The sequence below is a fragment of the Pezoporus occidentalis genome, unplaced genomic scaffold (genome assembly GCF_034315485.1).
Source record: "Pezoporus occidentalis ecotype Australia unplaced genomic scaffold, CSIRO_AGI_Poc_V1 ctg1025, whole genome shotgun sequence".
Lineage (NCBI taxonomy): Eukaryota > Metazoa > Chordata > Aves > Psittaciformes > Psittacidae > Pezoporus > Pezoporus occidentalis.
This window is the reverse complement of record NW_026912807.1, coordinates 1-19004: the sequence shown is the minus strand read 5'-3', so window position 1 is coordinate 19004 and position 19004 is coordinate 1. Positions and strand designations below refer to the sequence as shown.

Genomic DNA, 19004 nt, shown 5'->3' with positions numbered 1-19004 from the left:
CATAGATGCGTGTCTGACCCCATATGAATGGATCCCAGCACCATATCTATAGGTCCCAGCCCTCCATATATGGGTCCCAGCCCCATAGATGCGGGTCTAAGCCCCTATATATGGATCCCAGCCCCATAGATGTGGGTCTCACCCCTTATATATGGGTCCCAGCCCCTATATATGGACCCCAGCCCCATAGATGTCAGTCCCAGCCCCCTATATATGGATCCCAGCCCCATAGATGTGGGTCCCAGCCCCATAGATGTGGGTCCCAGCCCCATAGATGTGGGTCCCAGCCCCTATATATGGATCCCAGCCCCATAGATGTGGGTCCCAGCCCCATAGATGTGGATCCCAACTCCTGTATATCAATCCCAGCCCCATAGATGTGGCTCCCAGCCCCACAGATGTGGGTCCGAGCCCCATAGATGTGGGTCCCAGCACCTATATATTGATCCCAGCCCCATAGATGTCGGTCCCAGCACCATAGATGTGGATCCCAGCCCCATAGATGTGGGTCCCAGCCCCATAGATGTGGATCCCAGCCCCATAGATGTGGGTCCCAGCCCCATAGATGTGGATCCCAGCCCCATAGATGTGGGTCCCAGCCCCATAGATGTCGGTCCCAGCACCATAGATGTGGGTCCCAGCCCCATAGATGTCGGTCCCACCACCGTAGATGTGGATCCCATCCCTATAGATGTGGGTCCCAACCCCTATATATGGGTCCCAGCCCCATAGATGTGGGTCCCAGCCCCATAGATGTGGGTCCCAGCCCCATAGATGTGGCTCCCAGCACCTATATATCGATCCCATCCCTATAGATGTGGGTCCCAGACCCTATATATCAATCCCAGCCCCATAGATGTGGCTCCCAGCCCCTATATATGGATCCCAGCCCCATAGATGTGGGTCCCACCCCCTATATATGTGTCCCAGCCCCATAGATGTGGCTCCCAGCCCCATAGATGTGGATCCCAGCCCCATAGATGTGGCTCCCAGCCCCTATATATCAATACCAGCCCCATAGATGTGACTCCCAGCCCCATAGATGTGGGTCCCACCCCCTATATATGGATCCCAGCCCCATAGATGTGGGTCCCAGCCCCATAGATGTGGATCCCAGCCCCTATATATGGGTCCCAGCCCCATAGATGTGGGTCCCAGCCCCATAGACGCCCCCCTTATCCCCCCCCTTTCCCTCCAACCCCGAGGCCACGCCCCCCCGGGTTGCCCCACGTGACCCACAGGCCACGCCCCCCACGAGCAGCAGGTGTGGGGCCCGCGTGAGCGCCAGTGCCCTCTCGGTGACCTCGGCCAACATGGCGAACGCCGTCTCCTGCGGGGAGAACCCGGTTAAGAGACACCCCCCCCCCCCCGACCCGGATAATAGACACAAAACCCGGTTAATAGACCCAAAACCCGGTTAATAAACACAAAACCCGGTTAATGGACCCCAAAACCCCTTTAATAGACCCAAAACCCCGTTAATAGACCCAAAACACGGTTAATAGACCCCAAAACACCTTTAATAGACCCAAAACCCCTTTAATAGACACAAAACCCGGTTAATAGAACCCAAATCCAGTCAATAGACCCCAAAACCCCTTTAATAGACCCAAAACCCGGTTAATGGACCCAAAACCCGGTTATTAGAACCAAAACCCGGTTAATAGACCCCAAAACCCCTTTAATAGACCCAAAACCCCTTTAATGGACCCAAAACCCGGTTAATAGACCCCCCTCCCCCCCCCCCCCCGACCCGGTTAATAGACCCAAAACCCCTTTAATAGACGCAAAACCCGGTTAATGGACCCCAAAACCCCCGACCCGGATAACAGACACAAAACCCCTTTAATAGACCCAAAACCCGGTTAATGGAGCCAAAACCCCTTTAATAGACCCCAAAACCCGGTTAATGGACACAAAACCCGGTTAATAGACCCAAAACCCCTTTAATAGACCCAAAACCCGGTTAATAGACACCCCCCCCCCACCCCCCCCGACCCGGATAATAGACCCAAAACCCGGTTAATAGACCCCAAAACCCGGTTAATAGACCCCAAAACCCGGATAATAGACCCAAAACCCCTTTAATAGACCCAAAACCCCTTTAATAGACCCAAAACCCGGTTAATGGAGCCAAAACCCCGTTAATAGACCCAAAACCCGGTTAATAGACCCAAAACCCGGTTAATGGACCCCAAAACCCCTTTAATAGACCCAAAACCCGGTTAATGGACACAAAACCCGGTTAATAGACCCAAAACCCGGTTAATGGACCCAAAACCCCTTTAATAGACCCCAAAACCCGGTTAATAGACCCAAAACCCCTTTAATAGACCCAAAACCCGGTTAATAGACCCCAAAACCCGGTTAATAGACCCCAAAACCCGGATAATAGACCCAAAACCCCTTTAATAGACCCAAAACCCCTTTAATAGACCCAAAACCCGGTTAATGGAGCCAAAACCCCGTTAATAGACCCAAAACCCGGTTAATAGACCCAAAACCCGGTTAATGGACCCCAAAACCCCTTTAATAGACCCAAAACCCGGTTAATGGACACAAAACCCGGTTAATAGACCCAAAACCCGGTTAATGGACCCAAAACCCCTTTAATAGACCCCAAAACCCGGTTAATAGACCCAAAACCCCTTTAATAGACCCAAAACCCGGTTAATAGACCCCAAAACCTGGTTAATAGACCCAAAACCCGGTTAATAGACCCCAAACCCGGTTAATGGACCCAAACCCCCTTTAATAGACCCAAAACCCGGTTAATAGACCCAAAACCCGGTTAATAGACCCAAAACCCCTTTAATAGACCCCAAACCCTGTTAATGGACCCAAACCCCCTTTAATAGACCCAAAACCCGGTTAATGGACCCAAAACCCGGTTAATAGACCCAAAACCCCTTTAACAGACCCAAAACCCGGTTAATAGACCCAAAACCTGGTTAATAGACCCAAAACCCAGTTAATGGACCCCAAAACCCCTTTAATAGACCCAAAACCCGGTTATTAGAACCAAAACCCGGTTAATAGACCCAAAACCCGGTTAATAGACCCCAAAACCCGGTTAATAGACCCAAAACCCGGTTAATGGACCCAAAACCCCTTTAATGGACCCAAAACCCGGTTAATGGACCCCAAACCCCTTTAATAGACCCAAAACCCCTTTAATAGACCCCAAAACCCCTCTAATAGACCCAAAACCCGGTTAATAGACCCCCAAAACCCGGTTAATAGACCCAAAACCCCTTTAATAGACCCCAAAACCCCTTTAATAGACCCCAAAACTCCTCTAATAGACCCAAAACCCGGTTTATAGACCCCCAAAACCCGGTTAATAGACCCAAAACCCCTTTAATAGAACCCAAAACCCAGTTAAGGGACCCCAAAACCCAGTTAATGGACCCCAAAACTGACTTAATAGACGCAAAACCCGGTTAATAGACCCAAAACCCGGTTAATGAACCCAAAACCCCTTTAATAGACCGCAAAACCCGGTTAATAGACCCAAAACCCCTTTAATAGACCCAAAACCCCTTTAATAGACACAAAACCCGGTTATTAGAACCAAAACCCGGTTAATAGACCCCAAAACACCTTTAATAGACCCAAAACCCGGTTAATGGACCCAAAACCCCTTTAATAGACCCCAAAACCCCTTTAATAGACCCAAAACCTGGTTAATGGACCCAAAACCCCTTTAATAGACCCCAAAACCCGGTTAATAGACCCCAAAACCCCTGTAATAGACCCAAATCCCGGTTAATAGACCCAAAACCCCTTTAATAGACACAAAACCCTGTTAATAGACCCCAAAACCCAGTTAATAGACCCAAAACCCAGTTAATAGACCCAAAACCCGGTTAATAGACCCCAAAACCCCTTTAATAGACCCAAAACCCGGTTAATGGACCCAAAACCCGGTTAATGGACCCAAAACCCGGTTAATAGACCCAAAACCCCTTTAATAGACCGAAAACCCCTTTAATGGACCCAAAACCCAGTTAATAGACCCAAAACCCGGTTAATGGACCCCAAAAACCCTTTAATAGACCCAAAACCCGGTTAATAGACCCAAAACCCCTTTAATAGACCCAAAACCCGGTTATAGACCCAAAACCCGGTTAATAGACCCCAAAACCCCTTTAATGGACCCAAAACCCGGTTAATAGACCCAAAACCCTGTAATGGACCCCAAAACCCCTTTAATAGACACACACACACCCCCCCCCCCCCCGACCCGGTTAATAGACCCAAAACCCAGTTAATGGACCCCAAACCCACTTAATAGACCCCAAAACCCCTTTAATAGACCCAAAACCCGGTTAATAGACCCAAAAACCCTTTAATAGACCCAAAACCCGGTTAATAGACCCAAAACCCGGTTAATGGGACCCAAAACCCCTTTAATGGACCCAAAACCCCTTTAATAGACCCCAAAACCCGGTTAATAGACCCAAAACCCGGTTAATAGACCCCAAAACCTGGTTAATAGACCCCCAAACCCGGTTAATGGACCCAAACCCCCTTTAATAGACCCAAAACCCGGTTAATAGATACAAAACCCTGTTAATAGACCCCAAAACCCCTTTAATAGACCCCAAAACCCGGTTAATGGACCCAAAACCCGGTTAATGGACCCCAAAACCCCTTTAATAGACCCAAAACCCGGTTAATGGACCCCAAAACCCCTTTAATAGACCCAAAACCCGGTTAATGGACCCCAAAACCCCTTTAATAGACCCAAAAACCGGTTAATAAACCCAAAACCCGGTTAATAGACACAAAACCCTGTTAATAGACCCCAAAACCCAGTTAATAGACCCAAAACCCAGTTAATAGAGTCCAAAACCCCCTTAATAGACCCCAAAACTCCCTTAATAGACCCAAACCCTGATAATAGACCCAAAACCAGGATAATAGACCGAAAACCCCCTTAATAAACCCAAAACCCCTTTAATAGACACAAAACCTGGTTAATAGACCCCAAACCGGGATAATAGACCCCCAACCCCTTTAATAGAACCAAAACCCCATTATTAGACCAAAAACCCCGATAATAGACCCCCAAACCCGGTTAATAGACCCAAAACATGGATAATAGACCCCAAACCCTCTTAATAGACCCCAAACTCCTTTAATAGACCCAAAACCCCCTTAATACCCCCCAGAACCCTGTAAAGAGACGCCAAACCCCTTTAATAGACCCCAAACCCCCTTAACAGACCCCAAACCCCGTTAAGAGGACCCCCCATCCCATAATAGTCACCTGCAGGGAGAAGCAGAGATCTTCGGGGGTCGCCTCCCCTGACGCCAACAGCTTCGGGGTGATGGCCTGGGGGGGGAAACCCCGTTAATAGACCCCAACCCCCTTAATAGACCCCAAAACCCCCTTTAATAGACCCCAAAACCCCTTTAATAGCCCCAAAACCCCCTTAATAGACCTAAAACCTCCTTAATAGACCCAAAACCCCCTTAACAGACCCCAACACCCTTAAGAGACCCAAAACCCCTTTAATAGACCCGAATCCCCCTTAATAGCCACAAAACCCCTTTAATAGCCCCAAAACCCACTTAATAGACCTGAAAACCCCTTTAAAAGACCCAAAACCCCTTTAATAGACCCCAAAACCCCTTTTATAGACCCCATAACCCCTACAATAGACCCCATAACCCCATTAACAGCCCCCAAACCCCTTCAATAGACCCCAAACCCCCTTAATAGACCCGAAACCCCTTTAAAAGCCCCCAAACCCACTTAATAGCCCCAAAAACCCCTTAATAGCCCCAAAACCCCTTTAAAAGACCCCAAAACCCCTTTAATAGACCCCAAACCCTCTTAATAGACCTAAAACCCCCTTAATAGACCTGAAACCCCCTTAACAGACCCCAACCCCCTTAAGAGACCCAAAACCCCATAAAACAGCCCCCAAACCCCTTTAATAGCCCCCAAACCCCTTTAACAGCCCCCAAACCCCTTTAAGAGCCTCCAAAACCCCTTTAACAGCCCCAAACCCCTTTAATACCCCCTAAAACCCCTTTAACAGACCCAAAACCCCTTTAACAGCCCCAAAACCCCGTTAGTAGCCCCAAAACCCGGTTAGTAGCGCCCTCACCTGGAGGCGGGCCAGCAGCCCCCCAAACCCGTTTAACAGCCCCCAAACCCCTTTAACAGCCCCAAAACCCCTTTAATACCCCCCAAAACCCCTTTAACAGCCCCAAAACCCGTTTAACAGACCCCAAAACCCGGTTAGTAGCCCCAAAACCCCGTTAGTAACCCCAAAACCCCGTTAACAGACCCAAAACCCGGTTAGTAGCGCCCTCACCTGGAGGCGGGCCAGCAGCCCCCCAAACCCCTTTAACAGCCCCAAAACCCCTTTAACAGCCCCAAAACCCCTTTAATACCCCCCAAAACCCCTTTAACAGCCCCAAAACCCCTTTAACAGACCCCAAAACCCGGTTAGTAACCCCAAAACCCCTTTAACAGCCCCAAACCCCTTTAACAGCCCCAAACCCCTTTAATAGCCCCCAAACCCCTTTAACAGACCTCAAAACCCCTTTAACAGCCCCAAAACCCCTTTAACAGACCCCAAAACCCCGTTAGTAACCCCAAAACCCGGTTAGTAGCGCCCTCACCTGGAGGCGGGCCAGCAGCCCCCCAAACCCCTTTAACAGCCCCCAAACCCCTTTAATACCCCCAAAACCCCTTTAACACCACCCAAAACCCCGTTAACAGCCCCCAAAACCCCTTTAACAGCCCCCAAAACCCCTTTAACAGACCCAAAACCCCGTTAACAGACCCAAAACCCGGTTAGTAGCGCCCTCACCTGGAGGCGGGCCAGCAGCCCCCCAAACCCCTTTAACAGCCCCAAACCCCTTTAATACCCCCCAAAACCCCTTTAACACCACCCAAAACCCCTTTAACACCCCCCCAAACCCCTTTAACAGACCCCAAAACCCCTTTAACAGCCCCAAAACCCCGTTAGTAGCCCCAAAACCCGGTTAGCAGCGCCCTCACCTGGAGGCGGGCCAGCAGCCCCCCAAACCCCTTTAACAGCCCCAAACCCCTTTAACAGACCCCAAACCCCTTTAACACCCCCCAAAACCCCTTTAACAGACCCCAAACCCCGTTTAACAGCCCCAAAACCCCTTTAACAGCCCCAAAACCCCGTTAGTAGCCCCAAAACCCGGTTAGTAGCGCCCTCACCTGGAGGCGGGCCAGCAGCCCCCCAAACCCCTTTAACAGCCCCAAACCCCTTTAATACCCCCCAAACCCCTTTAATACCCCCCAAAACCCCTTTAACAGCCCCCAAACCCCTTTAATACCCCCCAAACCCCTTTAACAGACCCAAAACCCGTTTAACAGCCCCAAAACCCCTTTAACAGCCCCAAAACCCCGTTAGTAGCCCCCAAACCCGGTTAGTAGCGCCCTCACCTGGAGGCGGGCCAGCAGCCCCCCAAACCCCTTTAACAGCGCAAAAACCCCTTTAACACCCCCCAAAACCCCTTTAATACCCCCAAAACCCCTTTAATACCCCCCAAAACCCCTTTAACAGACCCAAAACCCCTTTAACAGACCCCAAAACCCGGTTAGTAACCCCAAAACCCCGTTAACAGACCCAAAACCCGGTTAGTAGCGCCCTCACCTGGAGGCGGGCCAGCAGCCCCCCAAACCCCTTTAACAGCCCCAAAACCCCTTTAACAGCCCCAAACCCCGTTTAACAGCCCCAAAACCCGTTTAAAAGCCCCAAAACCCCGTTAACAGACCCCAAAACCCCGTTAGTAGCGCCCTCACCTTGAGGCGGGCCAGCAGCCCCCCAAACCCCTTTAACAGCCCCAAACCCCTTTAACACCCCCCAAAACCCCTTTAACAGACCCAAAACCCCTTTAACAGACCCAAAACCCGTTTAACAGACCCAAAACCCGTTTAACAGACCCAAAACCCGGTTAACAGACCCCAAACCCGGTTAGTAGCGCCCTCACCTGGAGGCGGGCCAGCAGCCCCCCAAACCCCTTTAACAGCCCCAAACCCCTTTAATCCCCCCCAAACCCCTTTAACACCCCCCAAAACCCCTTTAGTACCCCCCAAAACCCCTTTAACAGACCCAAAACAGACCCAAAACCCCGTTAGTAGCCCCAAAACCCGGTTAGTAGCGCCCTCACCTGGAGGCAGGCCAGCAGCCCCCCAAACCCCTTTAACAGCCCCAAACCCCTTTAATACCCCCCAAAACCCCTTTAATACCCCCCAAAACCCCTTTAATACCCCCAAAACCCCTTTAATACCCCAAAACCCCTCTAATACCCCCCAAAACCCCTTTAACAGACCCAAAACCCCTTTAACAGCCCCAAAACCCCGTTAGTAGCCCCAAAACCCGGTTAGTAGCGCCCTCACCTGGAGGCGGGCCAGCAGCCCCCCAAACCCCGTTAACAGCCCCCAAACCCCTTTAATAGCCCCCAAACCCCCTTTAACAGCCCCCAAACCCCTTTAATACCCCCCAAACCCCTTTAACAGCCCCAAAACCCGTTTAACAGACCCCAAAACCCGTTTAACAGACCCAAAACCCCGTTAGTAGCCCCAAAACCCGGTTAGTAGCGCCCTCACCTGGAGGCGGGCCAGCAGCCCCCCAAACCCCTTTAACAGCCCCAAAACCCCTTTAACAGCCCCAAAACCCCTTTAATACCCCCCAAAACCCCTTTAACAGCCCCAAAACCCCTTTAACAGACCCCAAAACCCGGTTAGTAACCCCAAAACCCCTTTAACAGCCCCAAACCCCTTTAACAGCCCCAAACCCCTTTAATAGCCCCCAAACCCCTTTAACAGACCTCAAAACCCCTTTAACAGCCCCAAAACCCCTTTAACAGACCCCAAAACCCCGTTAGTAACCCCAAAACCCGGTTAGTAGCGCCCTCACCTGGAGGCGGGCCAGCAGCCCCCCAAACCCCTTTAATACCCCCAAAACCCCTTTAACACCCCCCAAAACCCCTTTAACACCCCCCAAAACCCCTTTAACAGCCCCAAAACCCCGTTAGTAGCCCCAAAACCCCGTTAACAGACCCCAAAACCCGGTTAACAGACCCCAAACCCGGTTAGTAGCCGCTGACCTGGAGGCGGGCCAGCAGCCCCCCAAACCCCTTTAACAGCCCCCAAACCCCTTTAATACCCCCCAAACCCCTTTAACACCCCCCAAAACCCCTTTAACACCCCCCAAAACCCGTTTAAGAGACCCAAAACCCGGTTAACAGACCCCAAAACCCGGTTAACAGCCCCAAAACCCGGTTAGTAGCGCCCTCACCTGGAGGCGGGCCAGCAGCCCGGAGAAGGACACGTCCATGCCCTTGACCACGTAGGGGAGCACCAGCAGGCGGCGGCCACTAGGGGGCAGCACAACAGGGGATACTAACGGGGTTCCGGGGGTACTAACGGGGTTTTGGGGGCACTAACGGGGTTTTGGGGGGTGCTAAAGGGGTGTTGGGGGGTGCTAAAGGGGTTTTGGGGTCTGATAAAGGGGTTTTGGGGGCTGTTAAGGGGGTTTGGGGCTGTTAAAGGGGTTTGGGGGCTATTAAAGGGGTTTGGGGTCTGATAAAGGGGTTTTGGGGGCTGTTAAGGGGGTTTGGGGCTGTTAAAGGGGTTTGGGGGCTGTTAAAGGGGTTTAGGGCTGTTAAAGGGGTTTAGGGCTGTTAAAGGGGTTTGGGGGGTATTAAAGGGGTTTGGGGGCTGTTAAAGGGGTTTTGGGGCTGTTAAAGGGGGTTTGGGAGCTATTAAAGGGGTTTGGGGCTGTCAAGGGAGTTTTGGGGTCTATTAAAGGGGTTTTGGGTTTATGAAAGGGGTTTCGGGTCTATTAACAGGGTTTGGGGTCTATTAAAGTGTTTTGTGGTCTATTAAAGAGGTTTAGGTCTAATAACCGGGTTTTGCTTCTATTAACGGGGTTTTGGGTCTACTAAGGGGGTTTGGGGTCTATTAAAGGGGGTTTGGGGGCTGTTAAAGGGGTTTGGGTGTCTATTAAAGGGGTTTGGGTCTATTAAGGGGGTTTGGGTGCTATTAAGGGGGTTTGGGTGCTATTAAAGGGATTTTGGGGGCTATTAAAGGGGTTTGGGGTCTATTAAAGGAGTTTGGGGGTCTATTGAAGGGGTTTGGCGTCTATTAAAGGGGGTTTTGGGGCTGTTAAAGGGGTTTGGGGGCTGTTAAAGTGGGTTTGGGGCTATTAAAGGGGGTTTGGAGGCTATTAAAGGGGTTTGGGGGCTACTAAAGGGGTTTGGGGCTATTAAAGGGGGTTTGGGGCTATTAAAGGGGTTTGGGGGCTATTAAAGGGGTTTGGGGGCTATTAAAGGGGGTTTGGTGGGTCTATTAAGGGGTGTTTGGGGGTCTATTGGGTTTAGGGTCTATTACTGGGGTTTAGGGTCTATTAACAGGGTTTGGGATCTCCTACCGGGGTTTAGGGTCTACTAACAGGGTTAGGGGTCTACTACCGGGGTTTAGGGTCTACTAACAGGGTTTGGGGTCTACTAACAGGGTTTGGGGTCTACTACCGGGGTTTGGGGTCTACAAACAGAGTTTAGAGTCTATTAACGGGGTTTGGGGTCTACTAACAGGGTTTAGGGTGTATTAACGGGGTTTAGGGTTTACTAACAGGGTTTTGGGTCCATTAAGGGGGTTTAGAGTCTACTAACAGGGTTTAAGGTCTATTAAGGGGGTTTAGGGTCTACTAACAGGGATTAGGGTGTATTAAGAGGGTTTAGGGTCTACTAACAGGGTTTGGGGTCTACTACCAGGGTTTAGGGTCTATTAAGGGGGTTTAGTGTCTACTAACAGGGTTTAGGGTCTATTAAGGGAGTTTAGGGTCTACCAACAGGGCTTGGGTCTACTAACAGGGTTTAGGGTCCATTAAGGGGGTTTGGGGTCTACTAACAGGGTTTAGGGTCTATTAAGGGGGTTTAGTGTCTACTAACAAGGTTTAGGGTCTATTAAGGGCGTTTAGGGTCTACTAACAGGGCTTGGGTCTACTAACAGGGTTTAGGGTCTATTAAGGGGGTTTAGGGTCTACTAACAGGGTTTGGGGTCTACTAACAGGGTTTAGGGTCTATTAAGGGGGTTTAGGGTCTACTAACAGGGTTTAGGGTCTATTAAGGGGGTTTAGGGTCTACTAACAGGGTTTAGGGTCTATTAAGGGGGTTTAGGGTCTACTAACAGGGTTTAGGGTCTATTAAGGGGGTTTAGGGTCTACTAACAGGGTTTAGGGTCTACTAACAGGGTTTAGGGTCTATTAAGGGGGTTTAGGGTCTATTAACAGGGTTTGGGGTCTACTAACAGGGTTTAGGGTCTATTAAGGGGGTTTAGGGTCTACTAACAGGGTTTGGGGTCTACTACCGGGGTTTAGGGTCTACTAACAGGGTTTGGGGTCTACTAACAGGGTTTGGGGTCTAGTAACGGGGTTTCGGGTCTATTAATGGAGTTTGGGGTCTATTAACAGGGCTTGGGGTCTACTAACAGGGTTTAGGGTCTACTAACAGGGTTTGGGGCCTAGTAACGGGGTTTGGGGTCTACTAACAGGGTTTGGGGTCTATTAACAGGGTTTGGGTTGTACTACCAGGGTTTAGGATCTATTAACGGGGTTTGGGGTCTATTAACAGGGTTTCGGGTCTATTAACGGGGTTTGGGGTCTACTAACAGGGTTTGGGGTCTAGTAATGGGGTATGGGGTCTATTAACGGGGTTTGGGGTCTACTAACAGGGTTTGGGGTCTACTAACAGGGTTTAGGGTCTATTAATGGGGTTCAGGGTCTACTAAAAGGGTTTAGGGTCTATTAACGGGGTTTGGGGTCTACTAACAGGGTTCGGGGTCTACTAACAGGGTTTGGGGTCTACTACCGGGGTTTGGGGTCTACTAAGAGGGTTTAGACTCTATTAACGGGATTTGGGGTCTATTAACAGGGTTTGGGGTCTACTAACAGGGTTTAGGGTCTATTAAGGGGGTTTAGGGTCTACTAACAGGGTTTGGGGTCTACTAACAGGGTTTAGGGTCTATTAAGGGGGTTTAGGGTCTATTAAGGGGGCTTAGGGTCTATTAACGGGGTTTGGGGTCTATTAACAGGGTTTGGGGTCTATTAACAGGGTTTGGGGTCTACTAACAGGGTTTGGGGTCTAGTAATGGGGTATGGGGTCTATTAACGGGTTTTGGGGTCTACTAACAGGGTTTCGGGTCTACTAACAGGGTTTAGGGTCTATTAATGGGGTTTGGGGTCTATTAACAGGGTTTGGGGTCTACTAACAGGGTTTAGGGTCTAGTAACGGGGTTTCGGGTCTATTAACGGGGTTTGGGGTCTACTAACAGGGCTTAGGGTCTACTAACAGGGTTTGGGGTCTAGTAACGGGGTTCGGGGTCTACTAACAGGGTTTGGGGTCTAGTAACGGGGTTTCGGGTCTATTAACGGGGTTTGGGGTCTATTAACAGGGTTTGGGGTCTACTAACAGGGTTTAGGGTCTATTATAGGGGTTTAGGGTCTATTAAGGGGGTTTAGGGTCTACTAACAGTGTTTGGGGTCTACTACCAGGGTTTAGGGTCTATTAAGGGGGTTTGGGGTCTATTAACAGGGTTTAGGGTCTATTAACAGGGTTTAGGGTCTATTAACGGGGTTCGGGGTCTACTAACAGGGTTTGGGGTCTACTAACAGGGTTTGGGGTCTAGTAACGGGGTTTCGGGTCTATTAACGGGGTTTGGGGTCTATTAACGGGGTTTGGGGTTTATTAACAGGGTTTCGGGTCTATTAACGGGGTTCGGGGTCTACTATCAGGGTTTGGGGTCTATTACCGGGGTCCTCACCTCCTCGCCATCACCTCCACGTTGTATCCCGGGCTCGGGTCATTGGGCAGCTGCGGAGGGGGCGTGGCCAGAGGAAAAAGGGGGCGGAGTCAGTGGCCGGAAGGGGGCGGAGTCACCTCATCCCCCCCCCCTTTCCCCACTAGGGGGCGCCACAACGCCGTCTCCGCTCCGGCGCGGCTCAGCCAATGGGAGCTCGGCTCCGGCGCGGCTCAGCCAATGGGAGCTCGTCCTCGGCGCGGCTCAGCCAATGAGGGACTGACCCGTAGCAGCCGCGCCAGCCGGTCCAGGCAGTTGCCCAGCGCCAGGTCCAGCGTCTCCCCGAAGATGCGGTAGCGACGGCGGGAGAAGGCGATGACCTAAGGGGACACGTGGTGACGTCACGCGTGACGTCATGTGTGATGTCGCAAGCACGCACGCACAAATGTCGCGTGTTGTGGTGTGTTATCGCGTGTTATCGCGTGTTATCGCGTGCTATCGCGTTATCGCGTGTTGTTATCGCGTGCTATCGCGTTATCGCGTGTTGTTATCGCGTGTTATCGCTTGTTAATGCATGTTATCACGTGTTGCCGCGTGTTATCACGTGTTATCGCATGTTATCGCGTGACGTCATGTGTGATGTCACAACCACGTACGCACAAATGTCGCGTGTTGTGGTGTTTTGTCGCGTGTTATCGCGTGCTATGGCATGTTATCGCGTGTTATCGCGTTGTTATCGCGTGCTATCGCGTTATCGCGTGTTATCACGTTATCGCATGTTGTTATCACGTCTTATTATCCCGTGTTGTTATCCCGTGTTGTCGCGTGTTATCGCATGTTGTCGTGTGTTATCGCGTGTTATCACGTGTTGTCGCGTTATCGCGTGTTGTTATCGCGTGTTGTTATCGCGTGCTATCGCGTGTTGTCATCACGCATTATCGCGTTATCGCGTGTTGTTATCGCGTGTTATCGCGTGTTGTCATCACGTTATAGCTTGCTATTGCATGCTATCGCATGCTATTGCGTTATCGCGTGTTGTTATCGCGTTATCGCATGCTATCGCGTTATCGCGTGTTATCACATGCTGTTATCGCGTGTTGTTATCGCGTGCTATCGTGTTATTGCGTTATTGTGTTGCTATCGTGTTATCACGTGCTATCGCGTGTTATTGCATGTTATTGCCTGCTATCACGTGTTGTTATCGCGCGCTATCGCGCGTTATCACATGTTATCGTGTGTTATCGCGTGTTGTTATCGCGTGCTATTGCGTGTTATCGCGTGTTGTTATCACATGTTGTTATCACGTGTTGTCGCGTGGTTATCGCGTGTTATCGCGTGCTATTGTGTTATCGCGTGTTATTGTGTTGCTATCGTGTTATCACGTGCTATCGCGTGTTATTGCATGTTATTGCCTGTTATCATGTGTTACCGCGTTATAGCGTTATCACGTGTTCTTATCGCGCGCTATCGCGTGTTATCGCATGTTATTGCGTGTTATGACATGTTGTTATTGCATGTTATCGCGTGTTAGCGCATGTTAGCACATGTTGCTATCGCATGCTATCACATTATCGCGTGTTATCATGCGCTATCGCATGTTATCACGTTATCACGTGTTGTTATCACGTGCTATCGTGTATTGCGTGATGTTATAGCGTGTTATCGTGTGTTATTGCATGTTATCACGTGTTGTTATTGCATGTTATCGCGTGTTATCTCGTGCTATCGTGTTATTGCGTTTTGTTATCGCGTGCTATCACATGCTATCGTGTGCTATCACGTGTTGTTATCGCATGTTATCACGTGTTGTTATCGCGTTATCACATGTTATCGTGTGTTATGTGTTATCGCGTGTTGGCACGTGTTATCACATGTTGTCACGTGCTATCATATCCTATGGTATGTTATCACGTGTTATTGTGTGTTATCGTGTGTTATCATGTGGTATTGCATGTTGTCACGTGCTATCGCATGTTACTGTATGTCATCACGTGTTATCATGTGTTATCGCGTGTTGACACATGCTACCGCATGTTATTGTTATTGTATATTATCATATGTTGTCGCGTGCTATCACATGCTCATATTCACCCCACAGCACAACATAGTCCCCCACAGCCCCCCACAGACACCCCATAGCCCCCCATATCCACCCCATAGCCCCCCATATCCGCCCCCATAGCCTGCCCCATAGCCGCCCCATAGCGCCCCCCATAACCCACCCCATAGCCCCCCATATCCGCCCCATAGCCCCCCATATTCACCCCATAGCCCCCCCATTCACCCCATAGCCCCCCATATTCACCCCATAGCCCCCCATATCCACTCCATATCACCCCATAGCCCCCCATATCCACCCCATAGCCCCCCATATCCACCCCATAGCCTCCATATCCACCCCATAGCCCCATATCCACCCCATAGCCCCCCATATCCCCCCATAGCCCCCCATATCCGCCCCATAGCCCCCCATATCCACCCCATAGCCCCCCATATCCACCCCATAGCACCCATATCCACCCCATAGCCCCCCATATCCACCCCATAGCCCCCCATTGCACCCCATTACCCCCCCATAGCCATATCCACCCCATAGCCCCCCATATCCACCCCATAGCCCCCCATATCCACCCCATAGCGCCCCATATCCACCCCATAGCCCCCCATATCCACCCCATAGCGCCCCATATCCACCCCATAGCCCCCCATATCCACCCCATAGCCCCCCATATCCACCTTAGCGCCCGATATCTGCCCCATAGCCCCCATATCCACCCCATAGCCCCCCATATCCACCCCATAGCCCCCCCTATCTGCCCCATAGCCCCCCATATCCACCCCATAGTGCCCCATATCCACCCCATAGCCCCCCATATCCACCCCATAGCCCCCCATATCCACCCCATAGCTGCCCCATAGCCCACCCCATAGCACCCATATCCCCATGGCACCCCATAGACCCCCATAGACACCCCATAGCACCCCATATCCACCCCATAGCCCCCTATACCCCCCGTACACCCCATACCCCCCATATCCCCCCATATCCACCCCATATGCCCCCATATCCACCCCATAGCCCCCCATATCCACCCCATAGCGCCCCATATCCACCCCATAGCGCCCCACAGCGCGTACCTGGGTGTTGCCTCCGCTGACGTAGAGCACGAGGGGGTCGCGGGCGGGCGCCAGCAGCCGCCCCATCTCGATGTGCCCCACACAGTGATTGACCCCCAGCAAGGGCAGGGACCAGAGCTGGGCCAGGGTGCGCCCCACGGCCGCCACCACCGCCAGCGGCGCCCCCAGGCCCGGGCCTGTGCAGGGAACATGCCAAGAACATGCTAAGGACATGCTAAGGACATGTGACTCAAAGAGCTCCCAATGGGTTCCTATAGGGCTGGAGAGGGTCTGGGTTTCCCATGGGACTCCTATCTATGTGTTTGGGGTTGAACATGCTAAGAACATGCTAAGAACATGCTAAGAACATGTGACCCAAAGAGCTCCAAAAGGGCTCCTATGGGGCTGGGGAGGGTCTGAGTGACCCATGGGACCCCTATCTATGTGTTTGGGGTGGAACACGCTAAGAACATGCTAAGAACATGCTAAGAACATGTGACCCAAACCACCTCCCAATGGGTTCCTATGGGGCTGGGGAGGGTCTGAGTGACCCATGGGACCCCTATCTATGTGTTTGGGGGTGCACACGCTAAGAACACGCTAAGAACATGCTAAAAACATGCTAAGAACATGTGACCCAAAGAGCTCCAAAAGGGCTCCTATGGGGCTGGGGAGGGTCTGAGTGACCCATGGGACCCCCATCTATGGGTTTGGGGTTAGACATGCTAAGGACATGCTAAGGACATGTGACCCAAAGAGCTCCCAATGGGTTCCTATGGGGCTGGAGGGGGTCTGAGTGACCCATGGGACCCCCATCTATGTGTTTGGGGGTGAACATGCTAAGAACATGCAAAGAACATGCAAAGAACATGTGACCCAAAGAGCTCCAAATGGGTTCCTATGGGGCTGGGGAGGGTCTGACATGATACCAGGTACCCATAGGACCCCCATCTATGGGTTTTGGAGTGAACACGCTAAGAACATGCTAAGAACATGCTAAGAACATGTGACCCAAACCACCTCCCAATGGGTTCCTATGGGGCTGGAGAGGGTCTGGGTTTCCCATGGGACCCCCATCTATGTGTTTGGGGTGGAACACGCTAAGAACATGCTAACAACATGCTAACAACATGTGACCCAAAGAGCTCCAAAAGGCCTCCTATGGGGCTGGGGAGCGTCTGAGTGACCCATGGGACCCCCATCTATGTGTGTGGGGTGGAACACGCTAAGAACATGCTAAGGACATGCTAAGGACACGCCATTACCTCGGGTGAACGCGATCCCATCCAGGTCCTGGGGCCCGGCTCCGGCGTCGGCCATGGCGGCGGTCACGAGGTCCAAGAGCGCCCCCTGGTGGTGACGCCCCACGGGGCCCGGGGCGAAGCCTGCCATTGGTCGACGAGGCGGGTGACGTCATCAAGAAGGGGGGAAAGGGGATGACGTCAGCACGCAAGGAGAAAAGGGGAGGGGTTTAAGGGGGAGGGGCTGTGCGTGATGACGTCATCAAGAAGGGGGGAAAAGGGGATGACGTCAGAGCGCGCGGAGAAAAGGGGAGGGGTTTAAGGGGGGTGTGCGTGATGACGTCATCAAGAAGGGGGAGAGGGGAGGGGTTTAGAAAAGGGGAGGTGTTTAAGGGGTGTGCGTGATGACGTCATCAAGAATGGGGGGAAGGGGATGACGTCATCACGCGCGGAGAAAAGGGGAGGGGTTTAAGGGGGAGGGGTGGTGTGCGTGATGACGTCATCAAGGGGGGAAGGGATGACGTCAGCGCGCGCGGAGAAAAGGGGAGGGGTTGTGCGTGATGACGTCATCAAGGGGGGAAGGGCATGACGTGAGCACGCGCGGAAGGGGGGGAAGGGAGGGGTTAAGGGGGGGTGTGCGTGATGACGTCATCAAGAAGGGGGAAAAGGGGAGGGGTTTAAGGGGAGGGGTTGTGCGTGATGACGTCACGCCGCTCACCCTGCCCCGGCGGCGTGACGTAGGTGGCGCGCCGGCTGCTCAGGATGACGCCATCGCGCACCACGCCCGCCCCGACCTTATTGGCCGAGCCCTCCAGGCCCAGCACCGTCGGCATGACGTCACGAGTCGCGTCGGCGGCGTGATGACGTCACACACACACACACCCCCGTTTCCCGCCGCTCGCCGCCGCGTTCGCCCCGCTCGCCGCGCGCGCGCTGATGACGTCAATCCGCCCGCGACGCTTTCCCCATTGGCCCCGCCTTCCCCATTGGCCCCGCCCCCTTTGTGACGTCACGGCGCTTCCGCTTCCGGCCCCGCCTTCTTCTTCTTCTTCCTCCGCCGCCGCCGCCGCGGAACCTTCCTCTCGCCGCCGCTGATTGGCTCCGGTTGAGGCGAGCGGAGGGCGCTGATTGGCTGCGGGGTAACGGGGCTGGAGGAGCTGATTGGCTCCGGGACACGTGGGTGTGGGGGGGGGGGGGGGGAAACGGAACTTAACGGGCGCTGATTGGTTCCGATGGGGGGGGGGGGGACGGGAACGGGTGAGCGCTGATTGGCTACGGGAACGGAGGGGGTGGGATTAAAACGCCGGGCGCTGATTGGCTCCGGTTCGCTCCTGGCGCGGTTCCGATTGGCTCCGGTTCGGCGTGGTTCCCCGGGCTCTGATTGGACGTTGGGGGGGTGGTGGGCGCTGATTGGACGATTCGAACCCAAGCTCGCAGCTGATTGGCTGGGGCATGGGTGGAGGGGGAGGGGTTAACCGGTGGTTTTCCCGCCGTACAGGAGGGCGGAGCCGGGGGGGGAGGGGGCGTGGCCTGAGCGATGCCGAAGCGCGCCAAAAAGGAGGCGCCGGCGGGAGAGGAGGGAGGTGAGTGGGGGTGGGGGGGCCCTATGGGGCGCTATGGGGCACGGGGGGTCCCTATGGGGCGCTATGGGTCCCTATGGGGCGCTATGGGGCCCTATGGGGCGCTATGGGTGCTACTGCACCCCAATGGGTCCCTATGGGTTCCTATGGGTCCTAATGCACCCCAATGGGTCCCTATGGGTCCTAATGCACCCCAATGGGTCCCTATGGGTCCGTATGGGTCCTAATGCACCCCAATGGGTCCCTATGGGTTCCTATGGGTCCTAA

The 19004-nt window shown here is 52.6% G+C and overlaps 1 protein-coding gene across 1 annotated transcript; it reads right to left on the bottom strand.

The window, feature by feature from the left end:
• Positions 1–1230: 1230 nt before the first annotated feature.
• Positions 1231–17991, bottom strand: OSGEP (O-sialoglycoprotein endopeptidase; the record flags this gene model as incomplete). Its single annotated transcript, XM_062616394.1, has 8 exons — positions 17876–17991; positions 17182–17301; positions 15938–16113; positions 13084–13179; positions 12824–12873; positions 9300–9378; positions 5276–5341; positions 1231–1330 (listed from the first exon to the last, which is right to left on the bottom strand). Coding segments are annotated over exons 1-8 (802 nt in total), but the record flags the coding sequence as incomplete, so codon positions are not given.
• Positions 17992–19004: the final 1013 nt, after the last annotated feature.